Source organism: Oncorhynchus keta, unplaced genomic scaffold, assembly GCF_023373465.1.
Source record: "Oncorhynchus keta strain PuntledgeMale-10-30-2019 unplaced genomic scaffold, Oket_V2 Un_scaffold_14_pilon_pilon, whole genome shotgun sequence".
NCBI lineage: Eukaryota > Metazoa > Chordata > Actinopteri > Salmoniformes > Salmonidae > Oncorhynchus > Oncorhynchus keta.
Genome location: NW_026290797.1, coordinates 63,590 through 80,880, shown reverse-complemented (window position 1 = coordinate 80,880; position 17,291 = coordinate 63,590). Strand labels below are relative to the sequence as shown.

General features: G+C 45.6%; 1 protein-coding gene across 5 annotated transcripts in view; it reads left to right on the top strand.

Annotated features, from left to right (window-relative positions):
- The window catches only part of LOC118381288 (putative pre-mRNA-splicing factor ATP-dependent RNA helicase DHX32), a 40,615-nt gene extending 23,425 nt beyond the window's left edge, over positions 1–17,190 (top strand). Inside the window, exons 4-17 of one of the 5 annotated variants that reach the window (XM_052514004.1) lie at positions 179–308; positions 590–671; positions 969–1,132; positions 3,281–3,535; positions 3,692–3,821; positions 4,361–4,468; positions 4,749–4,784; positions 4,899–4,934; positions 5,536–5,685; positions 9,329–9,520; positions 11,868–12,008; positions 13,892–14,082; positions 15,683–15,873; positions 16,629–17,190. In XM_052514004.1, coding sequence (XP_052369964.1) covers positions 179–308; positions 590–671; positions 969–1,132; positions 3,281–3,535; positions 3,692–3,821; positions 4,361–4,468; positions 4,749–4,784; positions 4,899–4,934; positions 5,536–5,685; positions 9,329–9,520; positions 11,868–12,008; positions 13,892–14,082; positions 15,683–15,873; positions 16,629–16,800 — 1,978 coding nt within the window. In that variant the 3' untranslated portion in view covers positions 16,801–17,190. Of the gene's footprint in view, positions 1–178; positions 309–589; positions 672–968; positions 1,133–3,280; positions 3,536–3,691; positions 3,822–4,360; positions 4,469–4,676; positions 4,785–4,898; positions 4,935–5,535; positions 5,686–9,328; positions 9,521–11,867; positions 12,009–13,891; positions 14,083–15,682; positions 15,874–16,628 lie in introns of all 5 variants that reach the window. The other 4 variants (XM_052514005.1, XM_052514006.1, XM_052514007.1 and 1 more) reach the window with 4 other exon arrangements.
- Positions 17,191–17,291: the final 101 nt, after the last annotated feature.

The following is a 17,291-nucleotide window of genomic DNA, read 5'->3' as shown; positions in this document are numbered from 1 at the left end:
GTGGCTGAAATAGCCGAATCCACTAATTTGAAGGGGTGTCCACATACTTTAGTATATATAGTGTATATCGGCACTCACTTCTGGTCTCCACGCTCCGTACCGGCATTGAGTGCATTAAAAGACATTGAAAGATGTTACCATCTGCATCCTTAGTTAACTCAGTTGTGGTCCACTCCAGGTTCTGTACAGATGCCCTGCTACTGAGGGAGATGATGTCTGACCCCATGTTGGAGCACTATGGGGCCATCGTCATCGACCAGGCCCATGAGAGAACCGTCAGCACAGACATACTGCTGGGACTGCTCCAGGTATGGTGGGAATGACCTTTTGTGACCTTTCTCACTCTGTCTTTAAAAGTGGTCGACACAAATACAAAGGCATTCAGCTTAATAGTATATATATATATATATATATATATATATAGAGAGAGAGAGAGAGAGAGAGAGAGAGAGAGAGAGAGAGAGAGAGAGAGAGAGAGAGAGAGAGAGAGAGAGAGAGAGAGAGAGAGAGAGAGAGAGAGAGAGAGAGATTCTTAGTAACAGCAGTTTGTTGCATGTCAATAAAGTGTATTGTTGTTGTGATTGTGCAGGACATCCTGGTCCATAGACCAGACCTGAGGGTGGTGATCCTGACTGTGTCCTCCATGACAGACAGGCTCCTGGCCCACTACGGTAGTGGAACGACCCTCCTATACGTTCGTTGATTGATTGATTGATTTTTTGAATGGGAAAAGATGCACTTTGTAACAACCCAGGGGGAATAACACATGGTCCCCATTGTTGTGTTTATCAGATGATTAGAAGAATGGAGGTCGTGGCGTCTGATATCATTGATCTTGACTGAAAGCACTGTGGAGATACTTCGTTGATCTCTAACCTCCGTAGCTCAATTAGAACACGAGTAAAACATGGAACGGAATTCTGTGATGACACGGACCGGACTGACAGTAATGTTCACTGCCGTTACAGGTAGTAACGTCCCTGTGGTCAGTCTGGAAGCCCTCTGTCCAGCTGAGGTGGTCTACAGTAACTGTAGTAGTAAAGACTACTTCTACTCTGCTCTGAGACTGGTACTGGAGATCCACCGCACCAAGGAGGAGGGAGATGTGGTGCTGTTCTTGGCCTCAGCTCAGGTGAGATCATTTACACAGTTCAACAGTGATGATGGTGCAGTATTTGTCCGTAACTCGATTGCTTGTTTTTGGTGGTGCTATGTACTGAATGATGGCATGCCATAGCTCTCTGTCCTTAAGTAGTATCTCTGTCCTTAAGTAGCATCGCTGTCCTTGAGTAGGATCTCAGTCCTTAAGTAGGATCTCAGTCCTTAAGTAGGATCTCTGTCCTTAAGTAGGATCTCTGTCCTTAAGTAGATCTCTGTCCTTAAGTAGGATCTCTGTCCTTAAGTAGGATCTCTGTCCTTAAGTAGGATCTTTGACCTTAAGTAGGATCTCAGTCCTTAAGTAGGAACTCTGTCCTTAAGGAGGATCTCTGTCCTTAAGTAGGATCTCTGTCCTTAAGTAGGATCTCTGTACTTAAGTAGAATATCTGTCCGTACGCAGGATCTCTGTCCTTAAGCAGGAGCTGTGTCCTTAAGTAGGATCTCTGTCCTTACACATGTCTGTCCTTAAGTAGGATCTCTGTCCTAAAGTCCCCCATCTCGTCCTCCGTCTCGTCCCTCGTCTCGTCCCCCGTCTCGTCCCTCCGTCTCGTCCCCTAGTGTCCCCCCCAGTCCGTCTCGCCTCCCCCCTCGCCCCTCCGTCTCGTGGTCGCCTCCCCCCGTCCGTCCTCGTCCCCCCCCGTCTCGTCCCCTCCGCTCGTCCCCGTCTCGCCTCCGTCCTCCCCTCGTGTCTGCCTCGCCCCCGTGGTCTCGCCCCCGCCTCCTCCCTCGTCCCCTCGCCCCTCTCCCCCCCCGTCTCGTCCTCCGTCTCGTCTGCCTAGTGGTCTGTCTAGTGGTATGCCTAGTGGTCTGCTTAGTGGTCTAGTGGTCTGTCTAGTGGTCTGCCTAGTGGTCTGCCTAGTGGTCTGCCTAGTGGTCTGCCTAGTGGTCTGCCTAGTGGTCTGCTTAGTGGTCTAGTGGTCTGCCTAGTGGTCTAGTGGTCTGCCTAGTGGTCTGCCTAGTGGTCTGTCTAGTGGTCTGCCTAGTGGTCTGCCTAGTGGTCTGCCTAGTGGTCTGCCTAGTGGTCTGCCTAGTGGTCTGCCTAGTGGTCTGCCTAGTGGTCTGCCTAGTGGTCTGCCTAGTGGTCTGCCTAGTGGTCTGCCTAGTGGTCTGCCTAGTGGTCTGCCTAGTGGTCTGCCTAGTGGTCTGCCTAGTGGTCTAGTGGTCTGCCTAGTGGTCTGCCTAGTGGTCTGCCTAGTGGTCTGCCTAGTGGTCTGCCTAGTGGTCTAGTGGTCTGTCTAGTGGTCTGCCTAATGGTCTAGTGGTCTGCCTAGTGGTCTGCCTAGTGGTCTGCCTAGTGGTCTGCCTAGTGGTCTGCCTAGTGGTCTAGTGGTCTGCCTAGTGGTCTAGTGGTCTGCCTAATGGTCTAGTGGTCTGCCTAGTGGTCTGTCTAGTGGTCTGCCTAGTGGTCTGCCTAGTGGTCTGTTGGAATGACAAAGCGTTTTGAAAGGCCTTGTTGTCCTGGACCATATGTGTGTGTGACAATGAGCTTTAAAGCCTGCCAATAGGGATGTCAACTCAGCCCTTTTCTATTGATGGGTCTGCCAGCAAAATGTGTTAACTATTTATGACATGATAAGCCCTCTCTTCCCCTTACGTTGAACCATCCAGCCTGGGGTCAAGTAGCAGATCTAGGGTGTAGTGGTCAAGTAGAGGATCTAGGGTGTAGTGGTCAAGTAGCAGATCTAGGGTGTAGTGGTCAAGTAGCAGATCTAGGGTCTGGTGGTCAAGTAGCAGATCTAGGGTGTAGGGGTCAAGTAGCAGATCTGGGGTGTAGTGGTCAAGTAGCAGATCTAGGGTGTATTGGTCAAGTAGAGGATCTAGGGTGTAGTGGTCAAGTAGAAGATCTAGGGTGTAGTGGTCAAGTAGCAGATCTAGGGTGTATTGGTCAAGTAGGAGATCTAGGGTGTAGTGGTCAAGTAGAAGATCTAGGGTGTAGTGGTCAAGTAGCAGATCTGGGGTGTAGTGGTCAAGTAGCAGATACTATTATCCTCAGAGCTGTACAGTTTTTAGACATGTGATCCCTGCAGGAAGTGAACCCATGACCTTGGGGGCGTTGCTAGCCAGTAGCCACACGGGACAAGTCGTATGGCGCTGTCTCACACTGTGTTGCCCCTCCCCACAGGAGGTTGTCTGTGCCCGTGCTATCCTCCAGAGAGAGGGAACCAGACTGGGGGCAGACCTTGGGGAGCTGGTGCCCGTGGTCTTGTGCCCTGGGCATGGTCGGACACCCCCTCTCCTGGGGGAGGGGATGGGGAGTAGGGGAACCGTTACGACCAGTTGCCGGAGGGTTTTCCTCTCCACAAGCCAGGGAGAGGACATGTTCTGGGCTGTGGACTCTGTTAACTTTGTCATCGACGTAGGACTGGAGAAAAGACATGTGAGTTTAACCCCCATAAAACAAGCATTGCATGTTAGTTTGTGCATGTAGGCCAAGGCTATGACCATAGATATCCCATTAAATGGGTTCATTCATGACGTTATTAAATAGTTATAATAGGGCTTTCTATGGTTAAACGTGTATTCTTTCAACCAGGTGTATCATCCCAGGTTAAGGGCCACCTCTGAAGTACTACGATCCATCAGCAGATACCAGGCTGATATCAGGAAGCAGCTGATTGGACCAACAGGTACTGATATCAGGAAGCAGCTGATTGGACCAACAGGTACTGATATCAGGAAGCAGCTGACTGGACCACAGGTACTGATATCAGGAAGCAGCTGATTGGACCGACAGGTACTGATATCAGGAAGCAGCTGATTGGACCAACAGGTACTGATATCAGGAAGCAGCTGATTGGACCAACAGGTACTGATATCAGGAAGCAGCTGATTGGACCAACAGGTACTGATATCAGGAAGCAGCTGATTGGACCGACAGGTACTGATATCAGGAAGCAGCTGATTGGACCGACAGGTACTGATATCAGGAAGCAGCTGATTGGACCAACAGGTACTGATATCAGCAAGCAGCTGATTGGACCGACAGGTACTGATATCAGGAAGCAGCTGATTGGACCGACAGGTACTGATATCAGGAAGCAGCTGATTGGACCGACAGGTACTGATATCAGGAAGCAGCTGATTGGACCGACAGGTACTGATATCAGGAAGCAGCTGATTGGACCGACAGGTACTGATATCAGGAAGCAGCTGATTGGACCGACAGGTACTGATATCAGGAAGCAGCTGATTGGACCGACAGGTACTGATATCAGGAAGCAGCTGACTGGACCGACAGGTACTGATATCAGGAAGCAGCTGATTGGACCGACAGGTACTGATATCAGGAAGCAGCTGACTGGACCGACAGGTACTGATATCAGGAAGCAGCTGACTGGACCGACAGGTACTGATATCAGGAAGCAGCTGACTGGACCGACAGGTACTGATATCAGGAAGCAGCTGACTGGACCAGCAGCTGACTGGACCAGCAGCTGACTGGACCGACAGGTACTGATATCAGGAAGCAGCTGACTGGACCAACAGCTGACTGGACCAGCAGCTGATTGGACCGACAGGTACTGATATCAGGAAGCAGCTGACTGGACCGACAGGTACTGATATCAGGAAGCAGCTGATTGGACCGACAGGTACTGATATCAGGAAGCAGCTGATTGGACCGACAGGTACTGATATCAGGAAGCAGCTGATTGGACCGATAGGTACTGATATCAGGAAGCAGCTGACAGCTGACTGGACCGGTACTGATATCAGGAAGCAGCTGATTGTTGGACCGACAGGTACTGATATCAGGAAGCAGCTGATTGGACCGACAGGTACTGATATCAGGAAGCAGCTGATTGGACCGACAGGTACTGATATCAGGAAGCAGCTGACTGGACCGACAGGTACTGATATCAGGAAGCAGCTGACTGGACCGACAGGTACTGATATCAGGAAGCAGCTGACTGGACCAGCAGCTGACTGGTCTTTGAGTTGTTCTTGCCATAATATGGACTTGGTCTTTTACCGAATAGGGCCATCTTCTGTATACCACCTCTATCTTGTCACAACACAACTGATTGGCTGAAACACATTAAGAAGGAAAGAAATTCCACAAATGAACTTTTAACAAGGCACACCTGTTAATTGAAATGCATTCCAGGTGACTAGCTCATGAAGCTGGTTGAGAGAATGCCAAGAGTGTGCAAAGCTGTCATCAAGACAAAGGGTGGCTACTTTGAAGAATTTCAACAACAACAAAAAAATATATATATTTGTATTAGTTTAACACTTTTTTGGGGTTACTACGTGATTCCATGTGTGTTATTTCATAGTTTTGATGTCTTCACAATTATTCTATGATGTAGAAACTAGTAAAAATTAAAGAAAATCCCTTTGTTTGTTTGATTGATTGAGTTGTCTGTGTTTGTCCAGGGAAGTGTTTCTGCCTGTACCCTAAGGAAAGAGTACTCCCCGTAGAGACATCCCCTCAGATCCTGGACGCCAACCTCACCTTCACCATCCTCTTCCTCAAGAGGATGGAGATCGCAGGGCTGAGACACTGTGACTTCATCACCAGACCAGGTCAGTCTACCAGACAGACATTCTACATGGTACTATAGTAGGACAGTGGTCCTCATTCAGGGGTACTAGGACCTCCTAGGGCTACTTGGTCCACCGGGGATACTTGGTCCACCGGGGCTACTTGGCCTGTCCACCAGGGGTACTAGGACCTCCTGGGGCTACTTGGTCCACTGGGGCTACTTGGCCTGTCCACCAGGGCTACTTGGCCTGTCCACTGGGGCTACTTGGTCTGTCCACCGGGGCTACCTGGCCTGTCCACCGGGGCTACCTGGCCTGTCCACCTATCTGGGTATTCAGTGTATTCTCAGGTTATTAGACACTGGTCTGAGGAGGTGAGTCTGACCACAGAGATCCTAATTAAATTTAAAATGTGTTATAATCTGTACTTCTATGGATCTGACCCTGTGTAATCTGTAATTCTATGGATCTGAGCCTGTGTAATCTGTAATTCTATGGATCTGACCCGGTGTAATCTGTACTTCTATGGATCTGACCCGGTGTAATCTGTACTTCTATGGATCTGACCCGGTGTAATCTGTACTTCTATGGATCTGACCCTGTGTAATCTGTCATTCTATGGATCTGACCCGGTGTAATCTGTACTTCTATGGATCTGACCCTGTGTAATCTGTACTTCTATGGATCTGACCCTGTGTAATCTGTATTTCTATGGATCTGACCCTGTGTAATCTGTAATTCTATGGATCTGACCCTGTGTAATCTGTAATTCTATGGATCTGACCCTGTGTAATCTGTACTTCTATGGATCTGACCCTGTGTAATCTGTACTTCTATGGATCTGAGCCTGTGTAATCTGTAATTCTATGGATCTGACCCTGTGTAATCTGTACTTCTATGGATCTGACCCGGTGTAATCTGTACTTCTATGGATCTGACCCTGTGTAATCTGTAATTCTATGGATCTGACCCTGTGTAATCTGTAATTCTATGGATCTGACCCTGTGTAATCTGTACTTCTATGCATCTGACCCTGTGTAATCTGTACTTCTATGGATCTGACCCTGTGTAATCTGTACTTCTATGGATCTGACCCTGTGTAATCTGTACTTCTATGGATCTGACCCTGTGTAATCTGTATTTCTATGGATCTGACCCTGTGTAATCTGTACTTCTATGGATCTGACCCGGTGTAATCTGTACTTCTATGGATCTGACCCTGTGTAATCTGTAATTCTATGGATCTGACCCTGTGTAATCTGTAATTCTATGGATCTGACCCTGTGTAATCTGTACTTCTATGCATCTGACCCTGTGTAATCTGTACTTCTATGGATCTGACCCTGTGTAATCTGTACTTCTATGGATCTGACCCTGTGTAATCTGTACTTCTATGGATCTGACCCTGTGTAATCTGTACTTCTATGGATTTGACCCTGTGTAATCTGTCATTCTATGGATCTGACCCTGTGTAATCTGTACTTCTATGGATCTGACCCTGTGTAATCTGTAATTCTATGGATCTGACCCTGTGTAATCTGTACTTCTATGGATCTGACCCTGTGTAATCTGTACTTCTATGGATCTGACCCTGTGTAATCTGTACTTCTATGGATCTGACCCTGTGTAATCTGTAATTCTATGGATCTGACCCTGTGTAATCTGTACTTCTATGCATCTGACCCTGTGTAATCTGTACTTCTATGGATCTGACCCTGTGTAATCTGTACTTCTATGGATCTGACCCTGTGTAATCTGTACTTCTATGGATTTGACCCTGTGCAATCTGTACTTCTATGGATCTGACCCTGTGTAATCTGTACTTCTATGGATCTGACCCTGTGTAATCTGTACTTCTATGGATCTGACCCTGTGTAATCTGTACTTCTATGGATCTGACCCTGTGTAATCTGTACTTCTATGGATCTGACCCTGTGTAATCTGTACTTCTATGGATCTGACCCTGTGTAATCTGTACTTCTATGGATCTGACCCTGTGTAATCTGTGCTGTAACTAGGGTTGCAAAATTCGAGCAACTTTCCCCAAATTCCCAGGTTTTTCCAGAAAATCAGGAGAGAATAAGCAGGAAATCTTGGAATCATCCAACCAGGAATTCTGGGAAACCTGGGCATTTTGTTGAAAGTTAGCAGACTTTTTTGCAACTATAGCTGTAACTGTAGAGTGGTACAGGGTACAGGAGGGATTTTTTGTCCTGGGTAGAGGTCTGATGGAGGTCTGTATGCCATGCTCTGTCCTGTTTAGAGGCAGCCAGCCGTGCTTTAGTAGAGCTGACAGTGGCCTGCCAGGGACCATTGTCTGAGAGCCCCGACCCACCCGGCTGTCCCAGCATGGGAAGAGTTGAGGACAGTGACAAACCGGCATCCCAAATGGATCCCTGTTCTCTATATAGTGCACTACTATAGACCAGATGGCACCCTATTCCCTATATAGTGCCCTAGTATAGACCAGATGGCACCCTATTCTCTATATAGTGCACTACTATAGACCAGATGGCACCCTATTCCCTATATAGTGCACTACTATAGACCAGATGGCACCCTATTCTCTATATAGTGCACTACTATAGACCAGATGGCACCCTATTCCCTATATAGTGCCCTACTCTGGTCAAAAAGGTAGTGTACCGTTTTGGACACATTCCACGGGTAAAGTGGCCAGCTTGTTATTAATGATTACCTCATAACGCCTCTCGTTTCGTCCATCTGACCTCCAACACCACAATGAGGAGGAAGTAGAATTTACTGTCCTCCATTTTACTGGAACACACTGGGCTAGAATTCCTGGATCAACCTTTTTGGAGCTCAGGCTCTTTTCGGGAATAGAGTTTTATTCTGATTCTGTATTCTAATCTCTTTTGACGTGTTAATTAAAGTTAAGTTAAAGTAAGGCCCTCGATCTCTTGAGGAGCTGAGCAGATACTATATGATCATAATCCAAAGCATCAACTGACAAGTCATTTAGTTAAACAGGTGTTTTCTCTGTCTAATATCTCTTCTTATTATTATCTATTATGTAAAGGATGATCTACTTCCTATCCAGATCTTGTATTTTATTATCTATGATCTAAGTTGTCTACTTCCTATCCAGATCTTGTATTTTATTATCTATTATCTAAGTTGTCTACTTCCTATCCAGATCTTGTATTTTATTATCTATGATCTAAGTTGTCTACTTCCTATCCAGATCTTGTATTTTATTATCTATTATCTAAGTTGTCTACTTCCTATCCAGATCTTGTATTTTATTATCTATGATCTAAGTTGTCTACTTCCTATCCAGATCTTGTATTTTATTATCTATGATCTAAGTTGTCTACTTCCTATCCAGATCTTGTATTTTATTATCTATGATCTAAGTTGTCTACTTCCTATCCAGATCTTGTATTTTATTATCTATTATCTAAGTTGTCTACTTCCTATCCAGATCTTGTATTTTATTATCTATGATCTAAGTTGTCTACTTCCTATCCAGATCTTGTATTTTATTATCTATGATCTAAGTTGTCTACTTCCTATCCAGATCTTGTATTTTATTATCTATGATCTAAGTTGTCTACTTCCTATCCAGATCTTGTATTTTATTATCTATGATCTAAGTTGTCTACTTCCTATCCAGATCTTGTATTTTATTATCTATGATCCAAGTTGTCTACTTCCTATCCAGATCCAGAGGGTCTGATGCAGTCGCTAGAGGAGCTGGATTACCTCGCGGCATTGGACGACGATGGGAACCTATCAGAGATCGGGATCATAATCTCTGAGTTGCCATTGGACGCTCAGATGGCCAAGGCTCTGCTGGCGTCCTGTGAGTTTGATTGTGTGAATGAGGTGGTGACCATCGCAGCTATGCTATCAGGTATGTAGTTTACACTCCTACAACCTTTGGCCCATTTGATTCTATTTGATTCACTCAGGGTGGATTGCACCAACATGAATGAACTCATAAACTGGGTTTAATCAAGGTTTATCTAGTAATGTTTTTGATTCATTTGATTTACTCAGAGTGGGTTGCACCAACATGAATGAACTCATAAACTGGGTTTAATCAATGTTTATCTAGTAATGTTTTTGATTCATTTGATTCTATTTGATTCAGGGTGGGTTGCACCAACATGAATGAACTCATAAACTGGGTTTAATCAAGGTTTATCTAGTAATGTTTTTGATTCATTTGATTCACTCAGGGTGGGTTGCACCAACATGAATGAACTCATAAACTGGGTTTAATCAAGGTTTATCTCTAAATGTTTTTGCACTGAACCTTAAACCTCGTTTTCAATAATCATAGTTCAATCTAATTCTTCTTCTACACTAAATTGAATTTAGAACTCAAACCAAGATCAAATGTAATATTGTTGCTCCATTGTTTTAAAAACTAATTTAAATTCAGTTTTGGGATTAAATCTAAAAGGACACTGTTTAAATGCATCAGTGTGTGTCTAAGTCATCTGTATGTCCTTTATTTTCAGTGTGATTAACACTTTTATCTCCTGTGGTTTAACATGTTCGTTAAACTCAACCAGCTAAATCATTTGACAGAAAAGTGCAATTCATTTCATCCTTAGCCTGAAGTGAAAAGTCACTTTGCTGGCGAGACTAGCAATGACCAGTGCTGGTTTGTTTCCATAGAACTACAACATATTGCTATGGTGAATCCATGAGGACACGTATCACTGATCATAGTTTAGTGATTTAACCTTAGATCAACTAATCCAGTCTTAAAATGAAGTGGTGCAATATGTGATGAATTATAAACGTAGATTTACAAAATCTAGATGAGGTCTAATCTAAATTGATTTTTAAACCATGTTGGTGCAACACACCCTCCTTGTCTTGTATTGAAACCCTCACACTTATGTTTACATCCATAAAGCCTTTATAACCACTACTGAAGATATTAGAATATCCATCATAAGCAGTCTTAACCATTATGGACAACTAATCTAAGATCTCTGACTTTTTAACCATGTTGGTGCAGACACAAATCTGCCAGACAGTATAATCTGCCAGACAGTATAATCTGCCAGACAGTATAATCTGCCAGACAGTTTACAGTCCATATATTCTGCCAGACAGTATATTCTGCCAGATATTCAGTATATTCTGCCAGAAGTATAATCTGCCAGACAGTATAACCATTAGACTGGACAACTACATCGGGCATCTCTGATTTTTGGATGCATAATCTGCCAGACAGTATGCCAGACAGTATAATCTGCCAGACAGTATAACCTGCCAGACAGTATAATCTGCCAGACAGTATGCCAGACAGTATAATCTGCCAGACAGTCTGCCAGACAGTATAATCTGCCAGACAGTATAATCTGCCAGACAGTATAATCTGCCAGACAGTATAACCTGCCAGACAGTATAATCTGCCAGACAGTATGCCAGACAGTATAATCTGCCAGACAGTATAATCTGCCAGACAGTATGCCAGACAGTATAATCTGCCAGACAGTATAATCTGTCAGACAGTATAATCTGCCAGACAGTATAATCTGCCAGACAGTATAATCTGCCATACAGTATAATCTGTCAAACAGTATAATCTACTATATGGACATAGTCTAGTCTCTGACCTTTTGAATGTATAATCTGCCAGACAGCATGCCAGACAGTATAATCTGCCAGACAGTATAATCTGCCAGACAGTATAATCTACTATATGGACATAGTCTAGTCTCTGACCTTTTGAATGTATAATCTGCCAGACAGTATAATCTGCCAGACAGTATAATCTGACAGACAGTATAATCTGCCAGACAGTATAATCTGCCAGACTGTTTGATCTGCCATATGGACATAGTCTCGTCTCTGAGCATTTGCAGTTGAAGCCTAGGCGGCTGCTATTTCTCCCACTCAGACAATGAGCCACAAGGTACTATACGGGGAGAGTAGCTTGGTCAAACAATACAAACCCTGTTGATATGTCTGTTTTAGCACCAATGCTAACCTCCCTATTGATTCTCTGTCTTTCTGCGTTAGCGTCAATGCTAACCTCTAATGATTCTCTGTCTGCATTTAGCGCCAGTGCTAACCACCCTATTGATTCTGTCTGTTTTGCGCTAGCACCAATGCTAACCACCCTATTGATTCTGTCTGTCTGTGTTAGCACCAATGCTAACCACCCTATTGATTCTGTCTGTCTGTGTTAGCACCAATGCTAACCACCCTATTGATTCTGTCTGTTTTGCGTTTAGCGCCAAGCTGCTTCCTGGAGCCACCTGTTGGCAGGACCCAAGAGGTACAACAGTGTCACAGAAAGTTCCGGCACCCTGAGGGAGACCACTTCACCCTCATCAACATCTACAACGCCTTCAAGTACAGCCAGAGAGAGACATGTGAGTTAGTTACTTCAAATGCAGACAGAAAGACAGTCAGTAACATCCATTGAGCTCAAAAAAGCATCACATTGTGAAATACTTCACTATACTGGGCCTTCGGTAAGTATTCAGACCCCTTGACTTTTTCCACGTTTTGATAGGTTACAACCTTATTCTAAAATTGATTAAATCGTTTTTCCCCCTCTCCTCAATCTACACACAACACCCCATAATAAAAAAAATAAATAAAACTGTATTTTAGAAATTTTTGCAAATGTATTAAAAATAAAAAACAGAAATGCCTTATTTACATAAGTATTCAGACCCTTCGCTATGAGACTCAAAATTGAGCTCATGCATCCTGTTTCCATTGATCACCCTTAAGATGTTTCTATAACTTGATTGGAGTCCACCTGTGGAAAATTCTATTATAATATATGAAATATATGCCATTTAGCAGACGCTTTTATCCAAAGCGACTTACAGTCATGTGTGCATACATTCTACGTATGGGTGGTCCCGGGAATCTAACCCACTACCCTGGCGTTACAAGCGCCATGCTCTACCAACTGAGCTACATTGGAAATGATTTGGATAGGAACACACCTGTGTATATATAAGGTTCCACAGTTGACAGTGCATGCCAGACCAAAAACCAAGCCATGAGGTCGAAGGAATTGTCCGTAGAGCTCTGAGACAGGATTGTGTCACAGATCTGGGGAAGGGTACAAAAACATTTTTGCGACATTGAAGGTCCCCAAGAACACAGTGGCCTCCATCATTCTGCAGCATTGAAGGTCCCCAAGAACACAGTGGCCTCCATCATTCTTAAATGGAAGAAGTTTGGAACCACCAACACTCTTCCTAGAGCTGGCCATCCTGCCAAACTGAGCAATCGGGGGAGAAGGGCCTTGGTCAGGGAGGTGACCAAGAACCGGTGGTCACTCTGACCGAGCTCTAGAGCTCCCCTGTGGAGATGGGAGAACCTTCCAGAAGGACAACCATCTCTGTTGCACTCCATCAATCAGGCATTTATGGTAGAGTGGCCAGACAGAAACCACTCCTCAGTAAAAGGCACATGACAGCTCGCTTGGAGTTTTCCAAAAGGCACCTAAAGACTCTCAGACCATGAGAAGCAAGACTCTGGTCTGATGAAACCAAGATTGAACTATTTGTCCTGAATGCCAAGCATCACGTCTGGAGGAAACCTGGCACCATCCCTACGGTGAAGCATGGTGGTGGCAGCATCATGCTGTGGGGATGTTTTTCAGGGACTGGGAGACTAGTCAGGATCGAGGGAAAGATGAACGGAGCAAAGTACAGAGAGATCCTCGATGAAAACCTGCTCCAGAGCACTCAGGACCTCAGACTAGGGTGAAGGTTCACCTTCCAACAAGACAACAACCCTAAGTACACAGCCAACACAATGCAGTAGTGGTTTCGGGACAAGTCTCTGAATGTCCTTGAGTGGCCCAGCAAGAGCCTGGACTTGAACCCGATTTAACATGTCTGGAGAGACCTGAAAATAGCTGTGCAGCAACGCTCCCCATCCAACCTGACAGAGCTTGAGAGGATCTGCAGAGAAGAATGGGAGAATCTCCCCAAATACAGGTGTGCCAAGCTTGTAGCGTCATACCCAAGAAGACTCAAGGCTGTAATCACTTTTTTTTCTAAAAACCTGTTTTTGCCTTGACATTATGGGGTATTGTGTGTAGATTGATGAGGTAAAAAAAACGATTTAAATCTATTTTAGAATAAGGCTGTAAAGTAACAAAATGTGGAAAAAGTCAAGGGGTCTGAATACTTTCCGAATGCAATGTTTGCAATTGAATTCTGTTCTACTTGATTCTATTCTCTTCTCCTCACTTGTAGCTGGATGTTTCTTTCTGTTATCCCCTCAGACTTCGGCGTAGAGAAGTGGTGTCAGGACTACCATCTGAACCACCGCGCCCTTCAGACGGCAGACGCCATCAGGTCAGAGTTGACTGACATCCTGAAGAGAATAGAGCTGCCCATCTCCGAGACGTCCTTCGGAACCAAGACCAACACACTCAACATCAAGAGAGCTCTGCTGGCAGGGTTCTTCATGCAGGTCGGTGGACAATGGAGAACCGTAGTGCTGGTGTAGAGGACGTTCCACTGCTCGTTTAAGCGTGTTCCGTTTCCTCCCGGTTCCACTCCATACCGAGGTTCCAACCCGAGGTTAGCAAAACCAAGGTTCAATTCCCGAAGGGATCGCATACGTGACCGCCCTCCTGAAGCGTGTCACGCCCCTGAAAGCTAGCTATTCGGCCGCGCAAGTGGCAGATCCCAATCTGCTAAATTAGCAACACCAAGGTTCAATTCCCGAAGGGATCGCATACGTGACCGCCCTCCTGAAGCGTGTCACGCCCCTGAAAGCTAGCTATTCGGCCGCGCAAGTGGCAGATCCCAATCTGCTACATTAGCAACACCAAGGTTCAATTCCCGACCGGATCACATACACATTAAACATCTGAATGAACTCACTGTTCTGTATGGAAGTCAGTGTCCTGTATGGAAGTCGGTGTCCTGTATGGAAGTCAGTGTCCTGTATGGAAGTCAGTGTCCTGTCAGTGTCCTGTATGGAAGTCAGTGTCCTGTATGGAAGTCGGTGTCCTGGGTCCTGTAGGGAAGTCGGTGTCCTGTGTGGAAGTCAGTGTCCTGTGTGGAAGTCGGTGTCCTGTATGGAAGTCGGTGTCCTGTATGGAAGTCGGTGTCCTGTATGGAAGACAGTGTCCTGGGTCCTGTATGGAAGTCGGTGTCCTGTATGGAAGTCAGTGTCCTATGTGGAAGACAGTGTCCTGTATGGAAATCAGTGTCCTGTATGGAAGTCAGTGTCCTGTTTGGAAGTCGGTGTCCTGGGTCCTGTATGGAAGTCAGTGTCCTGTATGGAAGTCAGTGTCCTGTGTGGAAGTCAGTGTCCTGTATGGAAATCAGTGTCCTGTATGGAAGTCAGTGTCCTGTGTGGAAGACAGTGTCCTGTATGGAAATCAGTGTCCTGTATGGAAGTCAGTGTCCTGTTTGGAAGTCGGTGTCCTGGGTCCTGTATGGAAGTCAGTGTCCTGTATGGAAGTCAGTGTCCTGTATGGAAGTCAGTGTCCTGTTTGGAAGTCGGTGTCCTGGGTCCTGTATGGAAGTCAGTGTCCTGTATGGAAGTCAGTGTCCTGTATGGAAGTCAGTGTCCTGTATGGAAGTCAGTGTCCTGTATGTAAGTCAGTGTCCTTTATGGAAGACAGTCTCCTGTATGGAAGTCAGTGTCCTGTATGGAAGACAATGTCCTGTATGGAAGACAGTGTCCTGGGTCCTGTATGGAAGTCGGTGTCCTGTATGGAAGTCGGTGTCCTGTATGGAAGTCGGTGTCCTGTATGGAAGTCGGTGTCCTGTATGGAAGTCGGTGTCCTGTATGGAAGACAGTGTCCTGGGTCCTGTATGGAAGTCGGTGTCCTGTATGGAAGTCAGTGTCCTGTATGGAAGTCAGTGTCCTGTATGGAAGACAGTGTCCTGGGTCCTGTATGGAAGTCAGTGTCCTGTATGGAAGTCAGTGTCCTGTATGGAAGACAGTGTCCTGTATGGAAGACAGTGTCCTGGGTCCTGTATGGAAGTCGGTGTCCTGTCACGTTCCATGATGTAATTTGTTTAATGGTAAATATGAAGTTTATCCCTGTTGTCAGATTGCCCGTGATGTGGATGGTTCAGGAAACTACTTCATGCTGACCAACAGACACATGGCTCAGGTCCACCCTGCCTCCAGCTATGGGGCCAAGGCACATCAATTGGGTTTTCCAGAGTGGGTGCTGTTCCATGAGTATACTCTCTCGGGAAACCACGGTATCCGGACAGTCTCTGAAATCTCCCCTGCAGTGTAAGTCAATGGGCCAATCTAAGGCTCTCTCTCAATCTATTTTTCCTCATGTCCATTCTTATGTCTTCTTTTTCAAAATGCATTGGATGAGGTCAGAGGCCCCTCCCCTCTAACCTTCTCATCCAATGACCCCAGAGGCCCCTCCCCTCTTACCTTCTCATCCAATGACCCCCGAGGCCCCTCCCCTCAACTTCTCATCCAATGACCCCCGAGGCCCCTCCCCTCTAACCTTCTCATCCAATGACCCCAGAGGCCTCTCCCCTCAACTTCTCATCCAATGACCCTCTAGGCCTCCAGTCCCTCTTCTCTCCAATCCCTCTAACCTTCCCCTCTAACCTTCTCATCCAATGAGGTTCAGTCCAGACGGCCCCTCCAGTATCTCTATAATATCAGTGTTCCCCTCAACTTCTCATCCAATGACCCTCCAGTTCCCCTATAACCTTCTCAGACCCCGAGGCCCCTCCAGTATCTCTATAATATCAGTGTTGTCTTCTCTCTGTAACCTTCAGTCAGACGGCCCCTCCAGTATCTACTATAATACCAGTGTTGTCTTCTCATCCAATGACCCTAGGTTCAGTCAGACCCCGGGCCCCTCCAGTATCTCTATAATATCAGTGTTGTCTTCTCTGCTGTCCAGGTTCAGTCAGACGGCCCCTCCAGTATCTCTATAATACCAGTGTTGTCTTCTCTCTGTAGGTTCAGTCAGACGGCCCCTCCAGTATCTCTATAATACCAGTGTTGTCTTCTGTCTGTAGGTTCATCCAGACGGCTCCTCAGTATTTCTATTACAACCTGCCTCCTAGTGAGAGTAAAGACCTACTACAGCACATTCTGGACCGGGACGGATCTGGACGCAAAGACAAGCAACAGACCCTGACAATCAACAGTGAAGCCGCTCAGTCTTATGACAGATGTGTGCTACAGTGACCTCTGGTGGAGAACTTCAGCACTGCACCGACTTTTACTGAAAAGACAATCATCGTTGATGAGAACAGCGCTCCTCGGGGAAGTCCCCAGACTTTTCACAATGTTGTTGTAGCCCTGAACTAATGTCACCTGATTGACTCAGTGATTAGATGAATCAGGTGTGAGCTGTGGAATAGTTCACATATGGAACAGCTGGGGGGTCAGGTGGGGGTCCCCCCGAGGAAAGTTTTGAAAACCCCTGGGTTAGATCAACTTCCAAATGACTGACTTGCCGTACACCATTGTTCATTTCTTTAATTCAGTCAGGTGGCAACTGCCTTGGTAATGTGATATTACAGGAAATAATTAATTTGCCTATATTCTAATAAGAGTATCACCCCAATAAATGAATCCAGATCACCAAATCAAGTTTGAACGTCTGATATTCCTTCACAGAAAAATACACCATTTTCAGTTTTTGGGGGGAATTTGCCACTTGCTCGATAACCCTA